Source organism: Diplotaxodon limnothrissa, linkage group LG12 (assembly GCF_057381915.1).
Source record: "Diplotaxodon limnothrissa isolate DT_005_m linkage group LG12, D_limnothrissa_male_GT1.1, whole genome shotgun sequence".
Lineage (NCBI taxonomy): Eukaryota > Metazoa > Chordata > Actinopteri > Cichliformes > Cichlidae > Diplotaxodon > Diplotaxodon limnothrissa.
Genome location: NC_140607.1, coordinates 7,362,153 through 7,377,619, shown reverse-complemented (window position 1 = coordinate 7,377,619; position 15,467 = coordinate 7,362,153). Strand labels below are relative to the sequence as shown.

Genomic DNA, 15,467 nt, shown 5'->3' with positions numbered 1-15,467 from the left:
TATATACACACACATATATATATACACATATATATATATATATATATATATATATATATATATATATATATATACACACACATACATATACACACATATATATATACATACATATACACACACACATATATATATGTGTGTGTACATATATATATATATATATATACACACACACATATATATATATATATATATATATATATACACACACATATATATATACACATATATATATATATATATATATATATATATATATATATATATATACACACACATACATATACACACATATATATATACATACATATACACACACACATATATATATGTGTGTGTATATATATATATATATATATATGTGTGTGTGTATATATATATATATGTGATTTATTCTTATTTACATTTGAGGAGAGAAATAAATCTCAGAGACACACACTTCAACAAAGGAATGAGCACAGGTGTAGACTTCAATATCTGTGTCATTTCACCCCCACCGCAATGAAAAAACAAAACAAAACCTGAAAGTAGCAGAGGAGTTACTGAGGAAGAGAGCCACGGGAACGTCACTCAGAAAAGGAATGCCTCCCAAAAAGTGTCTGTTTTTTAACCCCCAAAATACAAGAATGAATTATAAGTTAATGCAATTCTTCAAACACAGTTATAACCACCGCATGCAAACACACATATTTAAAGACACACAGTGTTGTGGTCTCAGTCAGCAGCTCTGCAGCATCTTCTGTGACACCTTAGATACAGGCAACAGCAGATGTATCTGACAGAGCAAAACAATGATCTGATATATTGTCTCGAAAAGTTGTTTGTTTGTTTTTCTTTATTATAAAATGCTGCTGTGGGCCTTTATCGTTTTCATTCAACCTGATTAGCATAGATGATATGTACATGATCTTAAAAATGAGGGGTTGATATATCAAAATGAATGAATTTATCAGTGACATAGAGGTAGCCTGATATCAGACACCCTGACTCTCATGTCTGAAAGCGCACAAGCACAGAAGACCGTGTCTAGCTTAGCAAGGATACCACTAAATGAGAAAAGCTGAGAATGATTATTTGAAAGCAAGATGGAAAGCCGCTGAGGTCCCAGCATAGGTTGAAGTGTGAGCTGCAGCCTGATGATTGTGTTTTTCTTTACATAAATAAACTAATGCAGAAAATGCACAAATTGGAGCATGAAAGTGTAAGGAAAATAAGTGTACGATGCTCCAAATTTCAGGGGAAAGGACACCACCCCAATGTGTCCTCCCTGTGAACCCCAAGCCAACAGGAGTGAGAATGAAGCCCACCTCTGATCAAGCACACTTCACTAAGTAAGGACATAAAGTTGGTACATAGCCACATTCTTAGATGAATCTTTTACGTTTTCTCTGTGCACAATCGCCTGCTCACGCTAGAGAAATTCTATCTGCCAGCAGATATAATAAATTGTTTTCAATCGCAGACATTTTCCAGTGCCGGCCAGGAACACTGTTCTGGCTCACCAGGAACATATAGAGAGAGCCCAGGCTCTGCAGGGACCCAGCTGGACTTAAATGTGGCTCCAGTTGCTGAGACTGTGTCTGTCAAGGTCCCTAAATCCAAATTCAGCCTTTTGAAAAATTGCTCAATCTTACAGCCTCAATCAGCTCTGTATATAATCTTGACCCCACGTTCACCACCATCATCAACAAAGCACTACGGGCCTCTTCCAGTAACCCCCGTCACCTCATTCAAATTAATACATTCTTCTGTAAAAGCTTAATCTAAAAAGAAATCCACAGTTACTTAAAATGAGGACTGTGTGCACAGATGGGAACAATAAAATCATAGCTTTGATGAGGTCGCTGAATGAGGCATTTCTTTGAAAATGCTGACAGTATATTTAATAAAGTGTCAGGTTTTTTGATGAATGATAGCAGCTTCTCCGAGCTTGTTTGGTGATTTTATTACGGATTAAAAGCTCCACCTAAGTCTCAGTCGGAAGAGGAGAGTGTCTCATGCACGTTTCTGCAGCTACTCTGATAATAATTCATTGGAGATTCATTTTAGATGAATCGAACATTTATCAGTGTGATCAGAATACCTATATGTTAACAATGTTTTACCATTTATATAGAGAGATGAAAAACAGAAAGATGGCCCGTGCACGCTGCTGAGAACCTTCGGCTGTGCTCAGCAGAAGCAAGGTTAAGGGTTATAACTGTAGCCTGTTTTATTTAAATACGCATTTAACCATTTTCTTAACCCCTCACCCTATCCTATACAATGCCTATCCTAGCCGTCACTGGTTGAGAATCATGGTGCTCACTGAATAGGGTTTCCATCACAGGGCTAACATCCACACCCATGGCCAGTCTTAGAATCACCAGTCCAGCAAACGTACATATCGTTGGACGTTCAAATGCTCATCTCTAAAATGCAGTGATACTGACTCCTTTCAGGGCAATGCAGTGGTGTAGTAGTTAATGCTGTTGCCTAATGTCATTTTCTGGTCTAAAATCTGTGTGATATACCTAAATTACATATAGTGCATGAATGAATCCTGGCATAAATGTGTGTATGAAGAGCTTTGAGTGGTCAGTAAGATGTTTTTTAAAGTGCTATATAAATTCCAGTCCATTTCTTTGCCAGGTTGCGGCCTTTGTAAAATAATAGGTGATTATGAGCCAATTATTAAAGAAAAAATAATTCTATTCAATTCAGGTTTGTTTATAATGTACCAATTCTCAACAATTACCTTCTTAAGATCTTATAATTTTAGAGGGAAAACAATTAGACTGTGAGCTAACACTTGGCGACAGTGAAAAGGAAAAACTCCCTTTTAACAGGAAGAGGCTCAGGGAGGGGCAGACATCTCCAAAAGCAGTTTTGGGATGAGGGAAGAGAAGAGAAAGGAGAGCAGAAAGAAAAGAAAGAAAGAAACGTAGTTGCATGCAGTAAAATAAACAAGTGTTAAATACAGCCCATTATTCATAACTGACTTATTAACTGTGCTAACTTGGTATAAGAGCTAACACTTGGACTAAATCATAACTTTACAGCTACATTTTAGTTGCAACCTTCCGCTGGCATTCTCATGAAAGCGAACAACATTGTTAATACCTGGGAGTTCTTTTTTTAATGTTGTTATTTGAGATTATCATACAAAGTATATGAGTTCACACAATGCATCTGCACTATATTAAATGTGCAATTTACCTCAGTTAGGTGATTAGCAACCACACAAAGGTTTGATGATTTATTCATTGGAAAATGTGATATTATCCTAAAATGTCCATGAATAGAAATTATATCAACATAATTAAATACCCTATTTGAGGCACTTTGATTGCAGATAAAACTTTTGAAACACCAGAACACTAAAGGTTTTGAAATTGCGTGAGACAACAAAAGTAAACAGATTCAGTGTTGCTGAAAATGATGCAATGTCCCAGTCCCATCACTCGCCTAAGGCCAAAATCGCTAAACCCTCACAGACGTCGTGGGTGTCTGCTCTGAATTTATTACAGGTTCAGAATGGTGCAAAAAGTAGGAAGAGGACAGCACTGTGCCATTTGAGCCACAATTACAATAACTTATTAATAAATAAATAATAATTCCTGTTTGTGACATTAGACATTTTAACAAAAGTCAGGAAAACCAGGAAAAACACTGTCCAGCTGTTTAGCTGGATACAAACAAGTGTGCCATAAATAAACACACAGTGAGCAGTCAGATGCTGTCACTTCCATCCATGATTGGTTATTGTAGATTTTATCTGGGGACAATTTTACTATAAAATGTATGGAGACACCCTAAGAAAGCTCTTAAATGCTCCAGAAACTGGTCCAAAATGCCTTCTATACTAGTTCAGCCTGGATGCTGAATGTTGTGGGTTGCTAGCACTATCTACTGGACAAACTGGGTAAATGACTGGTCAAAGAAATAAAAGAGGAGTCTTTGTAAATTAGTAAAAGGTGACACATTTGTCTCTATTTTCACAGCAAAGCTAGTAATATAAATAATAGATAGTTTTCATCAAATATGAAAAATAAAAGATACGTAATGAACAATAAAAGGGGATTAAAAAAAGAGCAGAATATACAAATGTGATTGATTAGGGATGGAAGAGCTCAGCGTCAGAGTCAAATCAAATCAAATGGGTAAAGATGGAAGCTAAATGATTTTTCATTATGAATTCAGAAATACCAAAGAGGTGGTGTTGTGGTGAGTTCTAAGTTGTGGGACCAGAGCACCAGGAAGCAGTTTTCCAAGCTCAGTATGAACTTGAGGAGTTTGCAGACATACTCAAAGGCCCGAGTCTGACGTGATCCAGAGCACCGGTGTATCTCAGAAGCAAACTGCCAACATAAAATCCGCTTAAGCTGCTGTCAGTTAGCGCTGAAACTTCACCTTTACACCGCTGTGTTTTGCAGTATGGTGTGTTAAGTGTGTCAACTACCTTGTTAATTATCTAATGAAGCTCAGTCTCACTGCTGGATGTCCAGCACTGCCGCAGGACAGAAACTGAACACTGCTTTGAAAAAACACATGATATGAACAAGGTTGCCTATTTTCCACAGCATGACATACTGTTTATGATCAACTCTTATTGGGGCTCAGAAAGCTTCAGCTAACAGTTCTGTTTATTGTGCTACCAAGAAATGGCTCCAGTCAGAGGTTGTCCCTCAGTCTCTGTGGAGCAGTAACAGGACAGCTGGATGATGGATCCCATCAAGTGCAACTGTCAGTCACAAACACAACTGTCCTTCCCGAGCCAGAGCTATGTCCTGTTGTTATTCTGGGGGCTCAGTAATGGGGTATGTGTGTTTGGCTATTATCCCTAAATCTCATGAACTCAGACAATGGTGGCAGTGAGAGAATAGACCTCTTTACCTGTGTCTCTGCCTAAACAAGGCATGGAGTATTTATAGCCCATAAGTGTGCGCCATTATAGATGGGAGAGGGGTGAGTATATCAGCCCCTTGTTTTGGGGGCTGCTCCATCATAAAGCAGCGAGGATACTGCTTGGTCCAAATCCAGCTAACACTGAAACATGGTGAGTGGATACAGATCTCATTGTTATTGTCTTTAACATTGTTTAAAATAAGCACCAGACTGTGAGGAGACAGTCTGTTTCTGCTGTGTGATTAATGTGTTTACTGTAGATATCTGTATAACAGTCCGTCAAAGTCTGCTCTTTTCAAACAACAGATAACGCACCAATGTACTCCATGTCAATATGTTGTGAGGCCTTTTTTTCCTTTAAATAATCAATCGGACAATGCTCCCGTTGTCCTATTGATGAGATATTTGTATACTCGACTTGAAGACATTTTCATCAAAATGACAACAAATTAACTGTCTCGGAGAGGAGAAGGAGGAGGCGGTAAGGAAAGTCTTGACCTTAAAAAAAAAAATTTTTACTTGCAACTTTTTCCTCCGTGTTTGCAATAAAATGGAGCAATGACATTTAAAACACACACAACATTTAAGGAGAGGAAATGGGAGGGATGAAGAGGAGAGAGGTGAGAGAAAGGCAGCAAAAAAACAGAAAAGAGACTTAGAAGAGCAGCCAACCGGGTTGGAAAGAGCAAAACAAAGGGAGTGCGGAGCAGACAGCAGAGAAACACGAGCAACAGGTGCAGGCTATGAAGAGGTCAGTGGTTATTCGCGTAATATTTGGCCCAATAAAGTTTCCGCTGGTCCAACAGTGATGTGCATTGGGCAACAGCAAGAAATAGCAAACTCTGCCTCATTGCCCACGAGTACATGAATCCTCTTAAAACAAAATAAATAATTAAATAAATGTATCTGAGTGCCAGAGGTCCCTTCCATGAGATATACAAGAGCTAATCCACAACAAGGGTTAGACAGCAGCTGTCGAGAGGACCCTGAATCCGAGCAACATGATATCACTGCGCTGCATCCCCCTTACGGTGTTTTTCACAGTTCCTTGGCAGTCATGTAAATAGCTCAACATAATCCTTGCCTCTGAGGGATTTCTGATCAAACAGGGCTCAGTGTACTCTCCTGTCATCACATACACCCTATAGAATAATCCCTCATGTGATCCTGGGACTATGAGAGTGCAGGCAGTGGACCACACCCTCCCTAGGCTTACCCTGTGTGCTCCCAAAACTGGAGGCTCGAATAAATATTTCCATAACAAACTGACAGTGTTTGTAATCCTCACTAATGAAATGTGTGCCCCCCAGTATAAACCTTTCCTCTTGTGCAATAGATGCATACCCCCCCACTAAGACACACGCACTTAGTGAGAGTGAGCTGATCGTCGGCTCATTACCACGTGTGACAGTAAAACCGATAATGAGTAAGGCTGTACGGAAGAGCCAGGTGATGATCGTGTGTCATTGCTATTGGATCTAATTAAGAGTGTCATCGTTAAACCCCCCACAGGCACCCAAGAAAGCAAAGAAGAGAGCGGAGGGAGCCAGCTCCAATGTGTTCTCCATGTTCGAACAGGCCCAGATCCAGGAGTTCAAAGAAGTCGGTACTCTGCCAAAGGCTTTCTTTCACATTGAATTTGAGCAGTTTACTCACTGCGATGTCTGCTCACTCTGTATACTCCCGCAGGCGTTCACTATCATGGACCAAAACAGAGATGGCTTCATTGACAAGAACGACCTCAGGGACACCTTTGCAGCTTTAGGTAAACTCACTGTGTGTCACGTTCCTGTTGTGATGGTTTCACATGAATACATTACACAAGTCCAGCAAAAAACAAAAGAAACCTTAGGCATTCTCAGGTTCCAGCTTCTCACATGTAAGAATTTCATTGTCTCAGCAAGTAGAACTCACCTTGAGTTCTGGGATGTTTAATTGCCATTTTTAAAATACCGTCTGAACAAACAGATAAGTGATAAATTGAGCTGTAGTAGTCATGAGTTTAATCATTAGCTGACTTTTTCCCCCAACCTAAGACTTATTAATATTATACATAAACAAGCAAACCTATTAAACATATTACAACACAAACTAAACAAGAAAAGCACAGCAAACAAACATGATCAAATTTACATTAAAAAGAATATTTGTATCTTTTCAAATAACACATGGTTCACAACAAACTCCCGGTCTTCCACATATTTCAAAGAGTCTCAAAACCTTTCCAAGTTTTTTTTATTTTAATACATATGTTTTCCTTCCTAGGGTTTACTGTCAACATATTTACTGCATACCTGGAAATATCTCCAACTGTTTCTACTAAATGTATTAAACCTGCAACTGAGTCATTTTGCAATAAACAATATTATGTCCTCTGGATATAATGATAGCTATTTCCTGAGCTAGTTATTCTCGACGTTTGTTGTGTGATTTATTCCATTTTCCATTTCTATTCCAATACTTTGATTAAATAGAGTCATTCAAAAGAGTTTTATCAAAAGCCATACCTCATTTTTCTTTATTATTGTTCATTTAGGTTTTATTTTGTATAAGAAGAACCTTGACTTACTGCAACAAATCTGTTCTAGTCTTTATCGACCTGGGATTCAATTTTGTTTAATATTTTTGGAAAATGTTGTGTATTATATTGAGTACTATCCATCAAGCTTGCTGACTTCATGTTCTACATTTGTTTAAATGTTCCAGTGGTTTTAGAATATATTTAAAGGACCAAGTGTTGAATGTGCCTTGAAAAAAATCTCAATAGATTTTTTTTTAATACAAAGCTGGAAAACTGTTGTTATTCCAAATTTCCAGCAACTGCATCCCCTTCCAATTCCTTCTTTGGTCATTTTGGGCTGGATGGCATGGTCAACCCATCTAATAGTTCCGTTGAGCTTTTGTGGATTTGTTTTAATCTCTTTATTGGACTATTTTCAATAAATAATATATCAGTTTAAAAAAATGAGCATTAATTGCAACCTCTGTTTCACCATATATTCCATGTTTTTCAGGCCGTTTAAATGTCAAACAAGAAGAGATTGATGACATGCTGAAGGAGGCACCAGGGCCCATTAATTTCACTGTCTTTCTCACCATGTTTGGAGAGAAACTAAAAGGTAAACGAAGATGCCGTTATATGACGTTCAAAAAATGAAATCATTTTTCTTCAATGCAGAACTGCCACTTTTCATCTACAGGTGCTGACCCAGAGGAGACTATCCTTAATGCTTTTAAAGTCTTTGACCCTGAGGGAAAAGGAACACTAAAGAAAGAGTTGTGAGTAATAGTCTGGTTCTTAAGCGACTCGTGACATTTGCGTCTCGTTTGCTCATCATTGCTGCTCGTCTCCACAGTGTGACAGAGATGCTGACGACCCAGGCTGACAGATTCTCTGCTGAAGAGGTTAGTGCTCCACCTCTGACGATGTAACAGATAGTTGAGCCTTGAGTTTTTATAAATGCAGATACGCTCTGTAACCTTTCTTTTTTACTTCGTACCCAAAGATGGAGCAGATGTTTCAGGCATTCCCTCCAGATGTAGCAGGGAACCTGGACTACAATAACCTCGTCCATGTCATCACACACGGTGAAGAGAAAGACCAGGAATAATCACATCCTCCCTCACTGGGTCGTATTTGTGCTGAGATATGATCACATATGACAGCAAAAACAGAAAGCAAAAACGTAAATAACTTCAGCTTCAGTTTTTGAATATGCACATGGATCAGTGTGTTCATTCATTCATTCATGATTATAACATGTATATGTATGTATATTATTTGAATATATATGAGTAATCTCTTCAAAGGTGAAATTAAGAGTTTGACCTCGGATGTTTTTGACAAATCAATAAAGAAAGATTCAACCTCACAGAGATGCATTGAAGAAGCGAATCTCAGTGTATTTCATCTTCCATAAGTAGTGATATTTAATTATCTGTATATAGTGATTTTATTTCAGTGCTCACTGTTGATCAGTAGAAGAACACTGGAACCCAGAAGCTCCAAGTCCCATTTGTTCAATTTTGCCTTAAAGAGTACTTTAAGTGTATGAATATAAGGGAAAGGATTGCTAGGTAGACAGTGTGTCCTTTAAAGGCTCTATGTGGCTACTCCACCATAGCTCAGCTTCTGTTAATGGTAAAGCTAATCTGTAATTACACTTACTGTATACCCCAGTATCATTTACTGTACTTATGTATCTCTTTATTTTACATGTAAATCAATTTCTTGATTGTCTAGAAATTGGTGCATCTCTAAGGGTTTTATTGGTTAACTGATATTCAAATTGAAGCAAAAGTGTTCATCATACTGAATTATTTCCTAATCAGATAACACAGAACAGGAACTGCGTATAATTAATAACCGGTATGGTGAAAAAAACCTAATTTCATTATACTTTACTAGGGAAATGGAAAATAAGTGGAGTAATTTATTGAAACGAGATCAAACATACATGGAAATACACTATATAAGCCAAAAGTTTTGAAATTTCTAATGAACTTCAAAGTCAATATTTGATATCAATACTTTTATTCTTCACAACAGGCTGAACTTTTTTAGGAATGTTTTCTTAGCATTTCTTTAAGCAGTCTTCAGGAATAGTTCTGCAGGCTTTTTGAAGGACAATCAAAACTCTTCTTTGGATGTTGGCTGCCTGTTATTCTGGTTTCTGTCGAGATGATCCCACACTGCTTCGATAATGTTGAGGACTTGGCGACTGAGGAGGCCAAACCATAGTGTGTGTTTTTCTATCCAGATATACTTTGTACTGTGTTGGCAGTGTGTTTGGTATAATTTTCATGTTCTCCAAACGACATGACGTTCAGGTATTGTGTCAGGTGGCTATACCAAAGTGGCTCAACGTGTTATGTGTAGAAACAACACTGATTCATTTATTGAGTTAGGGCCCTTTTGTGGGTTAAGTAGCTTACAAAGCACACACCCAGGACACCGGGTGTTTAAGCTGCTGCCGTCTGGCAGGAGGTTCAGGCTGCTGAGGTCCCGAACAAATAGACTCAAGGACAGCTTTTACAACAGGGCAATAGCCCTGATCAATGTAAATAGCTGACCTGACTGGATACCTCCCTGGACTTTTTAGGGGGAGGTAACAATGTTTAAAACGATAACAATAATATTTATATTTATAACAAGGTGCAATAATAATTAATGTGCAATAATAACAGTGTGCAATACACATACACTTATTCTTCTTTTTTATACTAAGTTAATATACTGTGTTGTGTTGTTTGTTACGTTGTGATGTGTCATATCGTGTCGTGTTGTGTTATATGTAGTGCCGACGTAGGACAGTTTTTCCAATTTCATTGTACTACTGTACTATGTATGACTGTGCAATGACAATAAAGAGTTATCTTATCTTATCTTATCTTATCTTATCTTAAATTTAAAAAAATATCCCTCTGAAAATTGTCAGGTACAAGGACTGGACTGAAAATGAGTGAAAAATCAACAAATATCCAAAGAAAAAACATTAAAGGGCTTCAGAAGGTCTGAAGCTGTCCCCATCCAGCACAGTAGGGGGCAGTAGTGTAGCAGCTACCAGCACAAGCCGCTGGCTTAGCAGTACAAGGTGCGGCAAAGGAAAAACAGAAACGGGACACCGTCGCTAGCAACCGTTTGTGTTGGTTGACGCTTATTTTTATAGTCCCCGTCCCTTTTTTTTTTTAACAAAACGAAACAATTGATGTTGGCATTTTTAAAATCGCGATCTTTAAGTAGCGTATTAGGCTGTCAAAAGTGTCGGCTAGTGGCTAAACGGTATCAGGGTCGCGGCAACATCTTCTACCCTCAGCCGGAAAATAGACGAAGCTAACATAAGCAAGCTAATGCTAGGATAGCTAGCGGGCTAGCTTTCACAAGTGTGTCAACGCGAAGACCTAGATTTGACTGGAGCGATTTTTTCGTAACACCGACGCTTGCAATGGCTGATGTTGACAAGCTCAACATAGATAGTATCATCCAGCGGCTTTTAGAAGGTAAGTAAATACAAAAATTTCCACGAAACACTTGTTTTATTATTTAAATGTTATGGTAAATGCTAATAGTCGATAGCTAGCTTTAGCTCGTGTTCATCTTGCTGCAATAACTAGTAACAATAATCAGAAATATTTGCAAGATAACGTAATATTTTAATTAATGTCGGCTACCACCTTTATGTAATGTGTCTCTTGACTCAGAATATTGGTGTGTCTGAAGGGTGTGAAACGACATGTCACGTACACTGTGTTCTCATACACAAACACCGCGAATTCCGTCACGGCATATGGCTTCTACACTCACCGTTTGTCCCAATTGGCGTCCGGGCAGAGATGCCATGCCCGGGTTATCTGGAATAGTGTTTAGGTGTTATTCTTACTGATTTTTGTCTTCTTATTCCAGTCAGAGGAGCAAAACCTGGCAAGAATGTTCAGCTGCAGGAGAACGAGATTCGTGGATTATGCCTCAAGTCCAGGGAGATCTTCCTCAGTCAACCCATTCTCCTGGAGCTGGAGGCCCCCCTCAAGATTTGTGGTAAGAAAAGCTATGCACTTACTTACCAGAAAGATTGACTCAGCAATTGACTGATAGTATGTACTGACGTATGATAAGTGGTGTATGACTCAATAGCAATGTGTATAATTCAGCTTGGTATTTGCCCTGCAGGTGACATCCATGGGCAATACTATGACCTGCTAAGGCTGTTTGAGTATGGGGGCTTCCCTCCTGAGAGCAACTACCTGTTTCTGGGGGACTACGTGGACAGGGGGAAGCAGTCACTGGAGACCATCTGTCTTCTACTGGCCTACAAAATCAAATACCCAGAAAACTTCTTCCTGCTGAGGGGAAACCATGAGTGTGCTTCAATCAACAGAATATATGGTTTTTATGATGAGTGTGAGTATTGTTGAATGACTAGAAATGTCCAACCTGGGGCCTCTTGTGTCCATTAAGGGTACCTGTCAGACTCTCTGTTGCGTTATCTTTTGCTGGTTAAACTGTTTGGAGGAAGTTGTTGGTATGAGATAATGGAAAAAAATGAAGTATAATTTCTTGTCTTACTGTGTTAGGTAAAAGAAGGTACAACATCAAACTCTGGAAGACCTTCACAGATTGTTTTAACTGCCTCCCAATTGCCGCCATTGTTGATGAGAAGATCTTTTGCTGCCATGGCGGTGGGTTATAATGCGCAGAATGAATGTTTTGGCACAAAACCCTACTATCAACTCTAAAGTGTTTTGGTTGTATGCATGATGTTAGAAGTAGTGTACATTTGATATCAGCGTTTATTATTTGTCCTTGAGAAACGCTGTTTTTGCAGTTTGTTACCTGACATGGAGCTCACCCAGTTCCAATCGGTGCTGACCTCAGTATCAGTGTGTTTATTTGTACTTTTACTTTACTGTTCCATTTAGGACTGTCCCCTGACCTTCAGTCCATGGAGCAGATCAGACGCATCATGCGTCCCACTGACGTGCCTGACCAGGGTCTGCTGTGCGATTTACTTTGGTCTGATCCAGACAAGGATGTGTTGGGCTGGGGGGAGAACGACAGGGGTGTGTCATTTACCTTTGGCTCAGAGGTGGTAGCCAAGTTCCTGCACAAGCATGACCTGGACCTGATCTGTCGTGCCCATCAGGTAATCACCTCCGTCATCACAAATAGAAACGTCACTGTGGGAGGTGGCCGTGTACTGGCCAGAGGCAAGATACACTTGGTACAGGACATGATATACTAGCACACGTGGTGTGTGTAGTGGACAGTGGGTTTTGACCGTTTTGGCTTGCGTTTGCATCAAAGTAAAATTATTTGCGCATTTCCAGAGGTTGTTACGTGTTCAACTAAAGCTTTACTTTTAAAAAAATATCTAGAGACTTAAAGAATATGGAGAGAAATTGATGTTAGAATAGTCACAAATTACTTTAATGCTGCCACTTAATGCCAGTGCAAAGACAAGAGAGCTCAGCTTTCAATGCAGTCTTGTGTAATTTTGTGGAAAAGATGTTTGTCAGAATAGACAGTAGCTTGTAGTAGTAGAATATAATGTGTAGCTTATTAATGTAAAAATAGAGTTTGGTCAGTATGACAACTAATAAGGAAAAACACTGTTGAGGCATGTTGAGTCTGCAATTAAGACAAGTGATTGTGAACGTAAATACACAAGTTTTACTTGAAACTCCTGACCAGAGGCCAGGCTAGACTTTAATAGTGACCAGTAAACCTTTGCCACTAATGTACTTGATGATGTAGCTGCTGATAGACGTATCAAGATGAATTGTGAAGTGTATAGTGTCTAATCAGATTTATCTGTGTGCTGCAAAACTGATAGGCTGGTGTTTCGCGGTACTTTGTGCAGCTCTCTGTGCTTTGTCATAAGCCTCTCCTACCAGACAAGCGCAGACAGATGCAGCACACCCTTCATTTGCTCCACAAACATAAAATTGAATCAGTCTGCACCGTTAGCCTTTGGCCAAAAGCTGTTATCAACATTCAGTATGGCTAGTCATCGACTGATTGCATTGTTATCTACCACAAGTGAGCAGCCTACATTGTCAAGAGAGTAACGGCAAGCTCAGAATAAAGTAGTTACTGCTGGTAACTCCGGTTCTGCAGGTACATGTTTTATTGCCAGAGTTTTTGATCGGTTTGTCTTTGATGGGTTGCCTTCCAGTGTCTGCAGGTGTTGCCAAAGTGTTGAATAACAACTTTTCCTGCAGAATTTCTGGGCTTAAAACCATCTAAGGGAACATGCATGTGCATTTGTAGAAGTGCCACTATTAAGGAGGTGCAGAAATCTAGTTTCCTCTCAAACCAATTAGATACATAAAGGTTATTTTGGAGTGGTAGGCCAGTAAGGCCTAATAATAGATGCCTTTAACAATAAATGGAATCTTTTTTGTTATTTGTTGGAGTGCTTGAGTTAAAGCTTCAAGTCTTCATTTCACTTACACCCTGCTGGTTTTGATTTTAAACTCCACTCAGACTCCACTTACAAACCTGACAATATGTTTTGAGTTTTTATATTGAGTTAAAGATCCTGTGAACCATAACCCATTAGGTTAGACTGCTAGACTGCGCTTTAGATCTGACCACCTTCATGTCTACTTGCATGATTTAGTTGAGGCTACTCCTAGTTTATGTATTTTGAAAATGTGTAAACATGTCATTCCAATTTGTATTTTCTCACTGGCAGGTTGTCGAGGATGGCTATGAATTTTTCGCAAAGAGGCAGCTCGTCACTTTGTTTTCAGCGCCTAACTATTGTGGGGAGTTTGACAACGCTGGTGCCATGATGAGCGTGGATGAGACTCTCATGTGCTCTTTTCAGGTACAGTACCTTTTGTTTATTTTAAGCATTGCGTTTTCGTGGCAGTGATCTAATCTAAGCTATTTGTACAGACGGTGTACAGCTATTCATTAAATGTTTTCAACCTGGTATAGATTTTGAAACCAGCTGAGAAGAAGAAGCCCAACGGCAGCCGTCCTGTGACTCCCCCCCGCAGCATGGTCACCAAGCAAGCCAAGAAATGAAGGGGTGGCCAGACTCTGACTTCTTTGTTCTGCTCTGTTCTTCTGCATTTGAGGGATTGATTATCCTTCATGCTGCCAATACTGAAAAGATATTCACTCCTTTTCGATGAAAGCAAAATATTTTTGTTGTTTTGTCCACAGGGGTAAATTGATATGTCACCATGAAAACCTCAGGTGTTTTGCACTCCCATTTTGCAGCTAGTCTTTGCCACATATGACTGTTCAATCAGGAAAAATGTAACAATATGGCTACTTATGCACAGGAATGCCTTGTTTGAAGCTGTGCACAATTTTTTTCCAGTTTCGTTCATGTCATATTCCTTTATCATTGTTTCCCCCCCCCCCCCCCCCCCCCCCCCCACTGTCAATAATTAATGTTATTAATGGCTATACAACTATGGAGAAAGTCACAAACACCTGTTTACTTCTGTAAACTTTATATTGTGTTCATTTAACCGTCAGTGTCTTAGAACGCTGACTGTACACTGCATCACATTTTTAAACAAGTCGTGCTAAATTAAACAAAGATGCACTCTTGTAATGTCTAAATCTTTCTAATAAACATTTGAGTGTATTTTAGGGGGAAATTTTCTGTCTGAGTGTATTTATTCCAAAGAAATTACAGCTTTTTAAAAAACAGCAGTTGTAAACGAAAATACTTAACCATCTTGCTCAAGAACATCTTATAATTAAGGGTAGTTTCCATCCAGGGATACCCACAAGGGGGAGATAGAACATACTGCAAACTACGTTGCATCTAGGGAAATGGTAAATAATCCCAGATGTGAGCAGTCTTGTATATGTACAGGGTAGCAAATTCATGAATAAAAAGTCTTAATGTCTTTATTTGCGTTCTTATTTATTTATTTAAATGTAATATATTCTTAGCTATTTCCATGTGTTATAATTGTTCAGAAAAAGGCCATATAAATGTATTTTTGTCCTTAAAATGTGTATCTACGCGTAAAACCTGCCTACTACTGGAGTTTTATGGCCTTTTTATACAGTAAAAGCTGACTGAATATAACATTTCCATATCAGGAAGTGT

At 38.8% G+C, this 15,467-nt stretch overlaps 2 protein-coding genes across 2 annotated transcripts; both read left to right on the top strand.

Moving 5' to 3' along the window:
- The first annotated feature begins 4,979 nt into the window (after positions 1 to 4,979).
- On the top strand, positions 4,980 to 8,558 carry myl2b (myosin, light chain 2b, regulatory, cardiac, slow). Its single transcript, XM_085367879.1, has 7 exons — positions 4,980 to 5,038; positions 6,400 to 6,489; positions 6,577 to 6,652; positions 7,902 to 8,006; positions 8,088 to 8,166; positions 8,244 to 8,292; positions 8,394 to 8,558. Exons 1-7 carry the CDS (start codon positions 5,036 to 5,038, stop codon positions 8,496 to 8,498), a joined length of 507 nt encoding a protein of 168 aa, XP_085224005.1. The 5' UTR covers positions 4,980 to 5,035; the 3' UTR covers positions 8,499 to 8,558.
- A 1,919-nt stretch (positions 8,559 to 10,477) lies between these two features.
- Positions 10,478 to 15,226, top strand: LOC146620804 (serine/threonine-protein phosphatase PP1-gamma catalytic subunit A). Its single transcript, XM_085367076.1, has 7 exons — positions 10,478 to 10,887; positions 11,291 to 11,422; positions 11,555 to 11,785; positions 11,959 to 12,063; positions 12,304 to 12,527; positions 14,082 to 14,216; positions 14,330 to 15,226. The coding sequence occupies exons 1-7, from the start codon at positions 10,833 to 10,835 to the stop codon at positions 14,417 to 14,419; spliced, it is 972 nt and encodes a 323-aa protein (XP_085223202.1). The 5' UTR covers positions 10,478 to 10,832; the 3' UTR covers positions 14,420 to 15,226.
- The last annotated feature ends 241 nt before the right edge of the window (positions 15,227 to 15,467 follow it).

Bases quoted from the DNA above. Each gene is read 5' to 3' on its own strand.
- myl2b (XM_085367879.1), top strand. The intron at 6,653-7,901 runs GTAAACTCACTG...CATGTTTTTCAG, and splicing joins GGACACCTTTGCAGCTTTAG to GCCGTTTAAATGTCAAACAA. The intron at 8,293-8,393 runs GTTAGTGCTCCA...TCGTACCCAAAG, and splicing joins ACAGATTCTCTGCTGAAGAG to ATGGAGCAGATGTTTCAGGC.
- LOC146620804 (XM_085367076.1), top strand. From the start codon at position 10,833: ATGGCTGATGTTGACAAGCTCAACATAGATAGTATCATCCAGCGGCTT. The intron at 10,888-11,290 runs GTAAGTAAATAC...TTCTTATTCCAG, and splicing joins CATCCAGCGGCTTTTAGAAG to TCAGAGGAGCAAAACCTGGC. The intron at 12,528-14,081 runs GTAATCACCTCC...TCTCACTGGCAG, and splicing joins TGATCTGTCGTGCCCATCAG to GTTGTCGAGGATGGCTATGA.